Source organism: Phragmites australis, chromosome 22 (assembly GCF_958298935.1).
Source record: "Phragmites australis chromosome 22, lpPhrAust1.1, whole genome shotgun sequence".
Lineage (NCBI taxonomy): Eukaryota > Viridiplantae > Streptophyta > Magnoliopsida > Poales > Poaceae > Phragmites > Phragmites australis.
This window is the reverse complement of record NC_084942.1, coordinates 23,466,073-23,480,977: the sequence shown is the minus strand read 5'-3', so window position 1 is coordinate 23,480,977 and position 14,905 is coordinate 23,466,073. Positions and strand designations below refer to the sequence as shown.

At 40.7% G+C, this 14,905-nt stretch overlaps 1 protein-coding gene across 2 annotated transcripts; it reads left to right on the top strand.

Annotated features, from left to right (window-relative positions):
- The first annotated feature begins 9,027 nt into the window (after positions 1–9,027).
- Positions 9,028–13,040, top strand: LOC133905210 (cysteine synthase-like). Of its 2 annotated transcripts, none has more exons than XM_062346942.1 (11): positions 9,028–9,158; positions 9,251–9,304; positions 9,395–9,504; positions 9,799–9,856; positions 10,690–10,953; positions 11,057–11,194; positions 11,315–11,366; positions 11,773–11,852; positions 12,069–12,128; positions 12,235–12,315; positions 12,691–13,040. In XM_062346942.1, exons 2-11 carry the CDS (start codon positions 9,263–9,265, stop codon positions 12,781–12,783), a joined length of 978 nt encoding a protein of 325 aa, XP_062202926.1. In that variant the 5' UTR covers positions 9,028–9,158; positions 9,251–9,262; the 3' UTR covers positions 12,784–13,040. The 2 variants fall into 2 exon arrangements, with proteins under 2 accessions (XP_062202926.1, XP_062202927.1); XM_062346943.1 differs by having other exon boundaries at positions 9,079–9,153.
- The last annotated feature ends 1,865 nt before the right edge of the window (positions 13,041–14,905 follow it).

Here is a 14,905-nt window from a genome sequence, read left to right as displayed (position 1 = left end):
TCAGATTATGCCTCCTACTACTACGAGATCTACACCACATTTGGTGATTATCTTCAACGTGTTAGCTACATGATTTGAGGTCTACACTATGTAATTCAAGTCTCAACTTGAATTTACAAAATTTTGCATTATTATTACAACATTACCATGATGATTTTTAATTTACCTACAGTAAATTAATCAAATCTATGGTTCAAAATCCATATACGATACAATGACCGGCAAAGAGTTCGATAAACTCGAACTCAACGGTCACTATTATCCAACATGGGCAATGGACATCAAGGTCAGTCTTGAGTCCCGCGGAATAGTAGTGGCACTCCAACTTCCCCAAGAGGTAGGTCTACCGCTACCAGATCATGTTATATATGGTGCATTATACACAAGGCATCATATCCATCCAGATCTCAAATCCGAGTAGCTGATGGAAGAAAATCTGAGCATTCTATGGCTAGCTCTCAAAACTAGATATGAACAGCAGTAGGCAGTCATTTTGCCCGATGCAAGTCATGATTTGACACATCTCTGACTCCAAGACTTTAAGTCCGTCGGAGATTACAATCATGTTGTTTATAAAATCTGCTCAAAATTGCGTTTTTGCGAAAAAGAACCTACAAATGCGGAAAGCTAGATAAAACTTTATCTACTATGCTTCCCGCTGATAGGATCTTACAGCAACAATATCGTGCAAGAATACCAAGTTTATTCTAACTTAATCTATGAATTACTTCAGGCCGAAAAGCATGATGACCTCCTTCTAAGGAATCATCATTAGCATACATTTTGCGCTACTCCTTTACTTAAAGTACATGCTAATGTCCAGAATAACAACAAGTTTGATGGCTCTTTTAGACACCATCCAAAGAACTTCAATGGTAAACGCAAACGCAACAAGAAGCAGAAGCTCTGTGCACCGGATCAAGGTCAAAGCATTTCACAACTTGACAAATCTACTGTTTGTCGCAAATATGGATGCTACAAGCATTCCACTAAAAAATGCTGCACCCCAAGATATTTAGTTGATCTGTATTTACAATCTGTGGGATATAACCGACCTGCTCAAGGGAAAAGATTTGAAGCACACTTCAATCTTCAAACTGACTCCACCAAGGAGGCTAGTTGTTTATCATAAATTCTACGAGAACCAAGTAACAACTATATTCTTCTACAACCAGAAGATCTCATAAGCACGAAAAACATGTTTGTCGAATTTGCTTCACATGACATGTTTGGAGACCTTATCTAGTCTCCCAATTCATTAGATACAATGTTATCTACATCCCATTAAATGTTGTAATACAATATTGTATCAGTACTATGATACTACAATAAAGTATGTATGTATTCTATATATCTGATAAGAATTTCATATCAAATTCTTCAATTCTATATATAGAATTCTATGGGAGTCAATCCAATAAAGGAAATGTGCCTTGTGGATAGTTACACCACAAATTCTGTACTTAGGGAAACCAAAATATTTCCAAACTCTTACTAAGAGATAAGGAAATATTTTGACAATTGCTAGACGTGATGTAGTGATTGTTGGCTCTGGTTGTGCTATAATTACTCTTCCTATGGGTACACAAGTCATAATCGTTGATGCTCTATAGTATCTCGATTCAACCCGTACCTTATAAGTTATAGAGATATCCGTTAGAATGGTTTCCATATTGAAACCCATGATGACAACAAAAGAGGAATTTCTCCTCTTAGTCAACGAATATGGCAAGCTTCCCTATATACCATATGGATTGTACTATACATACATCAAACCCGTACCACATATTGCGTACAAAATAATTTTTCTATCTTGATCAAATCAAGACTTGGCATGATTGACTTGGTCACTCTACCTTAGAGATGATGAGAAAAATTATTAACAATTCTATTGGTCATATTATTTCCAAAATCTTCATATTAGTGTACACCGCATGTGTCACTGGGAATATTAATTTTAAGGTCCTCTTACCTTATTATTCATAATGTGTCACCCATTTTCTTGAACGTATTCAAGAACATACATGTGGCTCTATTCAGCAATTTTATGGACCATCTAGGTACTCTATAATGCTGATTGATGTATCTACAAAATAGTCTCGAATGTGTCCCTTATACATAAGGCACCACATTTATGCCAAACTCATTGCTCAGATACTCAAAATTAGAGCAAATTATCCTGGACGTAGGATGAAATCCATTCACATGGATAATACCGTTCCTTAACGTGCATGCAATTATTGTTTGATTTTGGGCACTACTGCATTAAGTACCATATGTGCACATTCACAATGGTCTAGCTGAATATCTCATCAAGAGAATCAAATCATTTGCATGACCAAACATAGAATTACAATTTACCAACATCTTGTTGGTGACATGCGGATTTACACACCGCATCATTAAACCAAATTCATTCAACTGCAATCATACGGCTCCCTCTGTTGCAGTTAATACGTGGATATTTGGCCTCAGCCAAGTATTTCCCATCTGCGAATCAGTTACGTTCTGCACGTACTGATATCACCACCATACAGCATACATCAAAGTGTATTGGGGATCCATATGAGGTATGATTATCCGTCAATCATAAAATACATCGAGTCCCTCACAAGAGGCATATTCATTGCTCGTATGCTCATAATATTTTGAGGAAAATTCTAGGCATTAGGGGGGATTAATACCACAAAGAATGCCAGGAATCATAAGAGAATGTCACACACATTCACATTCATTCCTCATATCCATGTACCTGAGATCTAAATCTTTATTCGGAATAACTTGTATTTGCAACATATTGCAAATAACCTGCCAGGTGCATTTACTAACAACAAATGTGTCACCAAATCCTATATTCCTACTAGGAATGTACCGAAAAGAGTGGAGGTACCAAACAAAATCACTCAACTCCCAAATCAAAATAAGAGGGGGAGAAGTACGGTCACAAAGGATAAAGCTTCTTGTAAGCTACCGTGAAAACAGAGGAATCCATCCTCCATGACAGTAGATGTAAATCAACATCAAGTTGATAGACATCTTATGGATATTCACTATCCAAACACCTATGGATGTTCAACATCCAAATGCCCAGCACAAATATGTACACAAATTCAGGCGCTGGGTTATGGGAACACCCTAACTCCATTATTTTGGGAAATACACGGAGTTAAATGGGATAATATTTTCACAAACTATATTGATTCCATAGAATCAATTAATATCAAAGACTACAAATTATCGACAAATATTTCTCCTCGAAAATTGCAGAAGATCTTCAATCGGATCCAGGCCAAAGTCCATGGCCATGGCAGGGTGCTCAAGCACTCGGACTGGACCAAATAGAAGGAAGCAATTGAGGTAGAATTGCACTCGCTCACAAAAGAGAGGTATTCACAAAAGTAATACCTACACCTCCAATATCTTCCCTATGGAAGCAAAATGGATTTTTATTCCATAAGGTGGTGAAATAGCGAGGCTAGTAGCACAAGGGTTCGCGCAGAGGCCTGGCATCAATTACAATGCTACATACCCCATGTTATGTGTGGAAATTATGTTCTCATATTCAATTTCATTGGCAGATCAAATGAATTGGATAGATTCGAACATATAAGTCTCTAATGGACTTCGTATTCTAAATCTACATACAAATCGCAATATATATTGTGTACAGCTTAAAGTCACTCCATGACTTCAAGCATTTAAGTTAATTGTGGTACAACTGACTAAATGAGTTCCTTCCACAGAAGGGTTACTCCAACGATTACATATGTGTGTTCATAATGAAATCTCAATTGGATTTTGTATCATCTCCAAACCACACACGACAAAGTATGTAATCATCTTATGATGGAAATTGAGATGAATGATTTGGTTAAAACCAAATTTTGCTTAAGTCTACAACTTGAGCATATTCCTTCAGGAATATTTATCCATCAGTCCACCAATATCCAAATGATATTGGACAATCATATCCATCAAAATACTTATGGTCATTCAATCCCTAGATATGAATCAAGATCCATTCATACATTGGTTTGATAATGAAAAGATATTGAACCTAAAGTTCTATATCTTAGTGTTATCAAAGCGCTCATGTATCTTACAGATCGTAACAGGCCTGATATTGCATTTGCAGATAACTTGCTAGCTTAAATAGCGCAACTCCAACAACACCATTAGGTAGGAGTCAAAGATGATATCCAAAGATATCTTTATGACATCAAACATCTAGATTTCTCTATCAGAAAATCAAGATGTGACTATAGTGGATATCCAGATACTGGCTATATAACAGATCCCCATAACGCCAGATCATAGACTGATTTCATGGTGATATAGCCTTCTCATTGGAGTCATCAAAACATATTCCAGAGGCTACTTCCACCTATCATTCTGAAACATTACATACATATGTATGACCTTGCAAAATTATAAACCACATACAACTATCATGTGGTATTGATTCCATTGAATCATCAATAATTATCTATGAAGATAATTCTGCATGCATTTGCTCAAATGCAAACAGGTTACATAAAGAGTAGTATAACCAAACATATTACTCCTAAAATGTTCTATCCGCGTAATAGGGAGATAGAAATCTTGAAAACTAAATCATGTGATAATCTCGTATATCTATTCGCTAAGTCCTTACCAACTTCCGCATTCCAAAATGCATTCACGGAATTGGTATGCGACGACTACGAGATTTGCAAGATTTTGTGTAGATATTGCACTCTTTTCCTTTATGAGTTTTTTCTATACAATTTCTCATATAAGGTTTTTAATGAGGTAATATCTACACAAAATCATATGTCATATCTCCCATTTTCCCATTCAAGGTTTTTAAAGGAGATATCAAAGACATATATATTGTTGTTCTCTAAACTCGCTTATGGGTTTTTCCTTTTAAAGGTTTTCTCATATGAGTTTACAAAGAGACAATAATCAATATATATTGTACCATTTTCTTCTTATTTTCCCACTGAGTTTTAAAGGAGTTTTAACAGCATATCACTATTATTCCTCCTATTTTCTTAAGTGATTTTCGGAGGTTTTAATATGATCCATAGATCATAATTATTGTTCTCTAAGCTCACCAAAATGAGTTTTTCCTATCAAGGTTTCTCATATGAGTTTACAATGAGATAATAACCAATATGTGCCATATCATTTTCTCCTTACATTTTTTCATTGAGTTTTAAAGGAGTTTTAATAGCATATCAACATACTATTTTCTCCTTATATTTTTCCACAGGATTTTAGAGGAGTTTTCAACAAGAAGTTTATATTACAGATAATTGATCAAGGGGGAGTGTTAAAATTTGATTACAGTTAGTGATCAATTAGCAATAGGCGTCTTTACCAAAGGGACATGTACTTTGGTGAAGAGTCATGTCTCTCCAATAGCACTCCTTCATCATGTATATATATGTAAACATCTCATGAATCAATATATGATTTTCATTCTCTACTCGATCTACTGTCTCAATCTACTTCTACTGTTCATTACAATTTCTACCGAAACACACACAAGCCGCCGTGTGCCTACCGAGGCCTTTTCGCGTCGCCCACTGCACCGAGCGCTCCCGCCACGCGCATGCACGCTCGTGCACATCACGCAGCTACATCGCGCTCGCGTCGCACTCCCGCGATGACTCCTCTGTGACGACATCCATGGCGCCCCCGATGATGACATCTGGCTATAAAACCTAGCAGCCGCCGACGCTCTCCTGCGTCAACCTGCCACGACCTTTGCTCATCGCCTGTGCGCACCGGCCGTTGTCATGCTCCACCTTAGGCCATATCCGTCCCGCACTGTCTGTGCGTTGCATGACGCCTTGTAGAGCATATTCCTCACGCCTCTACGTGATCTTCCACGCAACATCTCTAGATCCAATCTAACCTGGCTCTGATACCGCTTGTTAGGAATTTAACCATTAGCGGAAGCAACAGATTGATCTACTGAGATAATGCACACGATCACAGACGACACCAGAGACAAGATATTTGTTAACGAGGTTCAACCGAAGCCTACATCTCCGGAGCATGACTACGGGCGCTCCTCCTCAACTAGCAGCACCAGCCGCTTCCTAAGGTTCCGACAGACTCGCTGCCCCCCTACAAACCTGTCACTATACCGTCATAGTTACAAACAGCGGCTCTCCTCTCATATTTACGAGAAGATCTAGTTACAGCAATCCTACTAGGATTCTATCTAAAGTCTTACTAAGATTCCGCCATATACCGCTAATACAACACTAAATTCTATATGTAACCAATTATATACAATTATTCGATACATATCTAACATATAATTTACCTGGCACTGAACAATGAACAGCAAGTGTTTGTCTGAATTTTACGAGGATGCATATATATGGGCATGATATATCAATCCTGATCGATGTCTCAGTCAGTGATCTGCCGTACCAGGACCGGGATAAACAACCCGACGGATCCGGATGCGCCCTGCCAGGCTCCGGTGGTTCACTCATTTGTTCGACTTCGACCATGCAAATTGTCATGCTTGTGTCACTACCCGGGAGGGAAGATCTTTCCATTATCGATCGCTTCCGAGTTTGATTTCTCATGCAGTGATCTACACGAATGCACGAGACACGGGAATCGTGCGCGCGAGTTTGTTATTTTATCCCATTATCTTTTCTCTATTATATAAAACACGAATTGGTTCTCACGTTATCTCTTACTCTATTTTCCTCTTTTAATAAAAACCCTTAATAATTTATTCACTTTTATTATCTATTCTCGCCATCTAGCCTTCCTATCTCGTTACCGGTTACGGATATGAGACTCATTTTATTAATAAAAATAAATAAAGAAACTAAGAGAAAAAAATAGTGGATAATATTCTACTCTTTTTTCAGATTTCATCTGAAATTAAACTATAATATCACTCATGACGTATTTGTTCGGCGACACTTCCACTTGCACGGCGAGCTTTTGACATACACGCACAAAAACTTCTATCCCTCACACACACCAATGCGCCCACTTGCACGGCGGCCTGATATCGTAGAAGCCGGGAGGCAAATCTGCGATCTGTGGCATGGGGTAGACAAAACTTTAGCAGGTAGGGGTGGATTCAACGGTGCAGCAGGGGGCTCGAGCCCCCCCCCCCCCCTACTGCTCGCTGCGTCATGGAGCCCCCCTTCAACCCCCTCTATTTTTTGCAAGAGAAGATGGAGAAGGTGAGGGAGATAATGTGGAGAAGGAAGAAGAAGAGGGGGACTAGAGGAGGAAAAATGAGATGAGTCCCTTTAGGTTGCTTGCTGGCAAAATGAACTTGTTAACATACGCTAAAGATGCCATAGGAAGAAAAAAAGGAACTTACGCATGGATAGGATAAGGTGGTAAGCTGAGTTGGCGGCGTACGTGGTGGCGGGTGTGGCGGGCCAGATCCCTCGTGGAAGATCTGATCTGGCCCGTTGCCTTCGCCGCCCGCGTGCACCGGATGGCGACGTCAATAACAACAATCATCTGCTAAGAAACTAGGAGCCAAATACTAGGGTCGTCACTCTATATATATATCTCTTTTTTCTTTGCGGTAACTATAAATCTTATCTTACCTTATGTATCTAAAGTGCGTCATTTTCTCGAGCTGTGGTTACGCTAGTCATCTGAATTCATATGGACCATATGATCGTGAAAGAACAATGCAGATTGACCTCAGACAAAGTGTAAATGGTACATACGTATATACATATGTATGCATACACATACGTATATACATACATACACACATACACATCCGTATGTGTGTATATATGCACATACATACGCAAATATATATACATATATGCACATGTATGTATACGTACATATGTGCACACATGCACATCATACATACATATGTGTGTGTATATATACATATATTTGTACACACATACACACATATATATGCATACATAAACGCATGTAAATGTATATATGCTGAGGAGGGCATGTGGCACATGGCGGGCAACGAAATAAACGAGCCTTAACGAATGGCTCAAACTCGGCTCGTTAGTGCTCGCGAGCTTCACAGCAGACTAAGCTCGGCTCCATCTCCAGTCAAGACGATCTTGAATCGAGCTCTTGACAAGCAAAGACCTCGAGTTTTTTTTGACAGCCTTATTTGACACCAATGAGGCTAGGTAGCCGATCCCAATATCCTCACCTCTTGCTGCTATCCACCGCCATCACCCATCCATCCCCTCCCTGCCACCTTGCGCCTCAACTTTATAGTTGGCCTCCTTCCTCCTCGTCTCTTGCGGCTTATAGCCACGTCCTGTATTTGGATGTGTTATCTCCAACTCATATTGCCCTCTCTTTCCCTTGTTAGCTCGGCCACACGCCTCACCTCTTGTTGCCGCCCTATAATCTAACAGTCCATGGCACCATTGTCGCATAGCCAATTTGCCACATCCCCTTTTTCCCTCTAATGTTGGGACCTCGGGTAAACCTCGAACCCTAACTTTGCCACCCTCACCGTGATCGAAGAAGATGCACTATGTGAATCTCGATATCTTCCGATAATGAGCAAAGGTGATTGATGTTTTGCTTTCTTCTAAGCAACTAAAAATTAAAAAACCATTTGCAAAAATATTCAATGTACCGTGATATCGATTTGAACCACTAATATTCAAAAGATCTCCACTAAACACATTATCAATTGTAGAATCAAATGATCACCCACCGTTTTCTATTGCATCATCTATAAACGAGTTGTTTCAAAACACTACCCTTATTTCTTTGCGGTACCGTCCAGATTCAACGAACACCATCCAGATTCAACGAACACCGTCCAGATTCAACGAACGCCGTTCGCCTCCTCACCAAGTCGTGCCAAGACCCGATAAAAAAACAAAGTCGTGCCAAGACCACGCGCACCAGCCATCGAGGATATCTTGACGGACCCACTTACAGTGGCACGGCTCACCGTGGACCGGGCTTTCCTACCCGCCTAAGCCCACTCTAGAGAGATCCTCTAACATAAGGTACGTCGCCGCTGATGCATGCGACCAACTGAATTACGTGAGAGTAACCGCGTCGGCTCCACCAGCCTCATCTGTATAAAGGGCAGGCGCCTCCTATCCAGTGGCTTCCAACCGCAAGAGCCGCCATTTCGCGAAAGGATTTCTGCGCCAAATCGTTAGGTTTTCTCTCGCTGTTCTCGCCAATAGGCTCGAGAAATCAGTTGTGTTTTCTAGTTGGGGTAAATTTTTACCTTTTTCCTTGCATTTTTCAGCTGCTTGACCCAATGGCAGAGGCGTCGCCGGCGATCGCTAAGGATGTCACGGAGGTGAGCACCCATTTCCTCTCGATTTGCGCCACTCTTTTGGGAGATGTTTTGCATCTGGCCGATAAAAAATAATTTTTTTGTGATGCGCAGTTGATCGGGAACACGCCGCTGGTGTACCTCAACAAGGTGACCGATGGGTGCGTGGGGCGCGTCGCGGCCAAGCTCGAGTCCATGGAGCCCTGCTCCAGCGTCAAGGATAGGTGAGCGATGCTAAGAAGTTGCTCTCTGTTCTCGTCTTTTATTGTAACTTGAGGGTGGATTATGTGCGAAAGATTGGTTCTTTCTGATTGCTCTGGGAGTCTGGACTGAAGGTTCTTGGTTGTTAGTTTGGATCAGTGGTTTATTTGAGTAAAATCTATAGTTTTCCTTCTTATTTCAGTATATGTTTGGTCAAATTAGGTGCCTTTTCTGGTGGTTCTAAGGCTTTGTTCTTCCTAGTAAACTTTGGGATCTTGAGCTGAAAACTTGTGCTTTGTGTTGTTGTATTTGTGCAGGATTGGCTACAGCATGATCACTGACGCAGAGGAGAATGGGCTGATCACGCCAGGCAAGGTCGGGTGACCGAACCTTCTTGAGCATTCCATTTGCTGTTCCGGCCTTTTTGTCTCATGGTTCCAATTTGCTTAAGAGAGTGTACTACTGTGTTGGTCTGCATGATCTGTATCAGGTGGTTATTATTTTTGTGAAGTTGACTATGGGATTAATGTATTCTTCATTTGTGCGCAGTACTGCCTTGGAGCAGATGCTTAAGTTAAGATTTTGCTCCGATTCGTGCATGTGGTGAAAGCTCAATAAACACGGGAGTGACTAATCTTCGATCGTTTGATAGAGTAGTGCGGACATCAGTAACATGGTGCTTTGATAAGTATATATTTGAGTATAAGAAACAAGCCTTACAGATTTTCTTAGAGGAAGGCAAAGAAATGTGACTCTCTTCTGCATTCAGCTGCATGATTATAGTTACGTGATAGTTCTTGTCCCGTCCTACAATAGCATACCTCTCCTAGTCTTAAATGAAGAACTATATAGGCATAGTTTGGAGTGGAAATGATCCAATGGTTGATGCTTGGGCCTAACCTGGTATTGTTGAGTTCATCTTAGAAGAAGCACTTTGAGTTGAGGTGGCAGTAAACCGAAACCAATTGTTTGGCTTGATTAGTTCTACTAGTATGACCTACCAAAGTTTCTGGCTAGTTTTAGAAGTGGTTTAACTTTTTTCAAAAAAAGAAGAAGTGGTTTAACTGAGCCCCCCTAATGGCAAGGGAATCCCATTATTATGGTGAATGTTTTCTTCAAACTGCTACGGAAGCTAGATTCATCATATATTTCTGAATGTTTAGATTGAATTCTACTAATATTTTGCTTTCCATGTCAACTGTTGGCAGAGTGTACTGATTGAACCAACTAGTGGCAACACAGGCATTGGATTGGCCTTCATGGCTGCTGCAAAGGGTTACAGGCTTGTTCTCACGATGCCTGCCTCCATGAGCATGGAGAGAAGAATCATATTGAAGGCTTTTGGTGCTGAGCTAGTCCTTACTGACCCACTCTTGGGAATGAAAGGAGCTGTATCAAAGGCGGAAGAGCTAGCAGCAAAGACACCCAACTCATTCATCCTTCAACAATTTGAAAATCCTGCTAACCCAAAGGTGCAGCATAACTTAGCATTTATATTTAGACTTTTGGAGAACATGTTGTTGCCCATTTTGATAATTTGATTTCTGAGTTCTCATACTGAAATATGTTATGCAGATTCATTATGAGACAACTGGGCCTGAAATCTGGAAAGCTACAGCAGGAAACGTTGATGGCCTTGTGTCTGGTATCGGTACAGGAGGTACCATAACTGGAGCTGGGCGATACCTCAAAGAGCAAAATCCCAATGTCAAGGTAAGCACTATAAAGCCCTGTTTGCACTGCAGTTTTAGCTGCCACTTCGATTATTAACCTTTATTCATTTTTTCCTTTATGAAATGAAGTATCTGATTTTATTTGTTTATCTTATGTTAGCTCTATGGTGTGGAGCCAGTTGAGAGTGCTGTTTTAAATGGTGGAAAGCCTGGTAAAGTTTGCATCTGGCATATATTCCTTTTGTTTTTAAGTACAGAGTTTATGGTCATTTTGAGTGATTAGTGTACAGCAATATAATTTTCTTACTGCACTTTGATGTTCCACAGTAACCAACATCTAAAAAAATCCATAAGAGTTACCCTTTTATGATTTGATCACTTAGAACTTGTTCATGTGAAATATAGTGTCGATGAGAGAGATTTAACAGATGTTATCTGGATGTGTTTTGAAATAAGAATTATCATATGGTTGATAATTGTTAATGTGACCTCGTAATGAGGCTTTTTTGTGGTCAACAATACAAAGAAAGATACCTCTTAACCTTGTGAACATTTTGCACCGACAAATTCCTGATGCTGCTTGTTTCCGACTCATGAGATTCAGTGCCCATAATGCAGGGCCACACAAGATTCAAGGAATTGGAGCTGGTTTTATCCCTGGGGTCTTGAATGTTGACCTAATTGATGAAACTTTACAGGTATATTTTCCTCCTGTATTAAGTTGGCTGTAGAAAGGACATATATGAACAAGCACGCTATTTTTTGCTCACTTCGATTGCAGTTTCACTTTTCCGGTTTTCCCTCGTTAACAGAAGTTTGTTGTTGATCCACATTTCTCATGTAATCACGCTTGTCTTTGCATTCGTCTTCGTTTACCCTGGTGTAACCTTTTGGTGCTTTCAATTGTTTCCCAGGTTTCAAGCGATGAAGCTATTGAGACGGCAAAGACTCTTGCTTTGAAAGAAGGGTTGTTGGTAAGTCTTTTGTCTGACATTTACCTATAACTTTTCTATTATTAAGAACTAGCAATCCAATTGTTTTTTTTGTGAGCCTCGGCCATTGATGATGTAACTTTTGTAGGTTGGAATATCTTCTGGTGCAGCTGCGGCTGCAGCAGTTAGGCTTGCTCAGAGGCCTGAAAATGCCGGAAAGCTATTTGTTGTAAGAGTTTCACTTCCTTCCCGTGAATTTCTAGCTCTTTTAGATTTATATCAGTTGCATGGGTCGTTTGTGGAAATTCATCTGATATTTAGTCAATCACAAATGAATATGTCTACCCTACATTGGAACCTCAGTGCCCTATAGGGAGACCAAACTCACTGGTTTTGTTAATGCAATATCTGTACTTCTCAGTTCTTGTATGGCAGAAATGAAATGGAAATTTAACATACTCCTGTAAGGTAGTAAATGAATATAGCTTTTTATTGGCAGCGGTTTACATGTTATCTAATTGATTAATGGTTCGCTATGTGCATCCTATTAATGGCATCCTAGTCCTGTAAAAGATAAAATCTTCACATCCTTTCCTCTACGCAGGTTATATTCCCAAGCTTTGGTGAGCGCTACCTTTCGTCGGTGCTCTTCCAATCCATCAAGAAAGGAGCTGAGATCATGGTGGTTGAGTCCTAGAGCGCGCATCCGGCAGCTATTCTCGAAGACAATCTCCATTTCTCGGGGTTCAAAGAAGTAAAGCTTGGGTGTTTCCTCTTCTCTTAATTTCAACATGTGCCTATCTGCCAATGTCGAGTTCATTGTGGTCGTGTGCATCGGAGAATACATCGTTTTAGCCCTTGCGCAGTTGTGCTGTTTACAGTTTGACAATCTCTGTGTTATGAATACATCGCATCAGCCAGTGTGAAATAAAGTATTACAGTGCATTTCATGTCTGGATCTTTGCTTGAACTTTCCTGTTCGCTGTTGTGGAAATTGAACTATTTCTTATGAAAATCCTGAAGGAAATAAACATGTGTTCCAAACATGCCCAATTGTTCAACTAGTTAAAAATTGCCAGTGACACACACAGAGGCAAGCACACGGTACTGATGAACATTGATGTGCTTAGTCCTTGCTGGAATGCTGCTGCTGCCGCAGGTAACTGGGTTTGGCAGGACAAGAGAACCCAGCAGAGTCAAAAAGGTGTAATGCAGGCAGGCTATGTCCATGTGTTGCAGTCACTGTACTGGCAGCACAGTAGGCTAGGCAATGCCAGAACAGAGTACACCATATCAGCATAAGCACTGCAGGCTGCCCTCCAGCCCTTTCTGTACAACCATGTTCTTGTATGTAGCCACACAGATTTGACCAAAGTCAGATGACACCATTACCGCCCTGTAGGACTAGCATTCATGTCCCAGTGTCAACATGGATGGGTTTCTGAAAGAAACCCTGCATCAGAAAAGGGAGAGCTTCTTCAGCACAAGCACTAGTACTGCCTTCAATCAGTAGTGCATGAGAACAGAGAAGAAGCAGCACAACAAAGAGCCATTGTTGGTTCAATGACCGAGTGAGTGCCTTCAATTTGTGTCTGATTTCTGATGGACATTGTTGCCAATGACCGAAAAAGCAAAGGGAAAAAAGGGGCACTTTTTATCATGATGAGAGAAGTAGAGAACATGATAAAGGCAGTCTAAGGTCTTTCTTTCCATTAGTGAAGAGGACAGAACCTCCAAGACTACATCATGATATTGTTAGAGATATATATTGAGTCTGTGTAATATCTGTGTTATAAGAGGTTTCATGTATATTGTTCACATGTACATAGCATCTATGGAGTACTAGTTAATATTTCTCCCTGCTTCTCCCGGCTGGATCTGCTCACTCCCCGCCGGATCCGCCCTCCCCCGGCCAGATCTCACCAACAACACAAAATTGTTCTGAACCTGAACCTTGCGGGGCATTGGTTCAAGCAAAAGGACTGCATCTGATCAGGGTTCAAAAATGCGATGGTAACCGCCCAAAAATCGCGGTTACCGACCTTCCCGCTGCGGCTCGGTTTCAAAAATCGTTCGGTTACCGAATTTGAATTCAAAAAATTCAAACCGAATTTTAAAAAAATAAAAAAAAATCCAAAAAAAATCTGGTAAAAAACTAGAGGTAATTTCAAGAGTATCTGTGAAAACGAAACTTGAAACAAATATCGTTTGGATATCCAAATTGATGGGCAAACTTTGGATATATTTGTAATGGGCTCGTTTCCGTTCTGGACCGATGAACAGTAGACTTTGGCCCATTTGCAGCCCACGGCGAAGGGATAAGCTGGCGTCGGATTGGAGCGTCCTGGGCCTCTGGCAGCATTTCACTTTCCCCACCGCGAATGCAGGAGCTCCTAGAGTGACGCCGGCGACATCCCGACCGAATCCGTGGAAGGACGGCACGATTCCGGTGGTCGAGCTTCGGTAACCGACGGTTTGAACTCGGTTACCGACCGAATTAATTCGGTAACCGACAGTTTCAACAGGTCGGTTTTCGACCTCTCGGTAACCGTCCAAACCGCTCGATTTATCGAGCAAACCGCTCGGTAACCGGTCCAAACCGACCGGTTACCGAGAGGGAAAAATCACGATTTTTTCACAAAAATTCAAAATTTGCCGAATGAATTTTCTCCGAATTTTTTTGAATTTTTGACCGGTAACCACGGTTTTTTGGTTACCGCCTCCGGTCGGTAACGTGAACCCTGCATCTGATCGGCTATTGACATTTGGAACAAGATCACAAGGCACCAAAAATTGGCTATGCATCTCCCTGCATGGTT

Bases quoted from the DNA above. Each gene is read 5' to 3' on its own strand.
- LOC133905210 (XM_062346942.1), top strand. From the start codon at position 9,263: ATGGCAGAGGCGTCGCCGGCGATCGCTAAGGATGTCACGGAG. The intron at 9,305-9,394 runs GTGAGCACCCAT...TGTGATGCGCAG, and splicing joins TCGCTAAGGATGTCACGGAG to TTGATCGGGAACACGCCGCT. The intron at 11,367-11,772 runs GTAAAGTTTGCA...CCCATAATGCAG, and splicing joins TTTAAATGGTGGAAAGCCTG to GGCCACACAAGATTCAAGGA.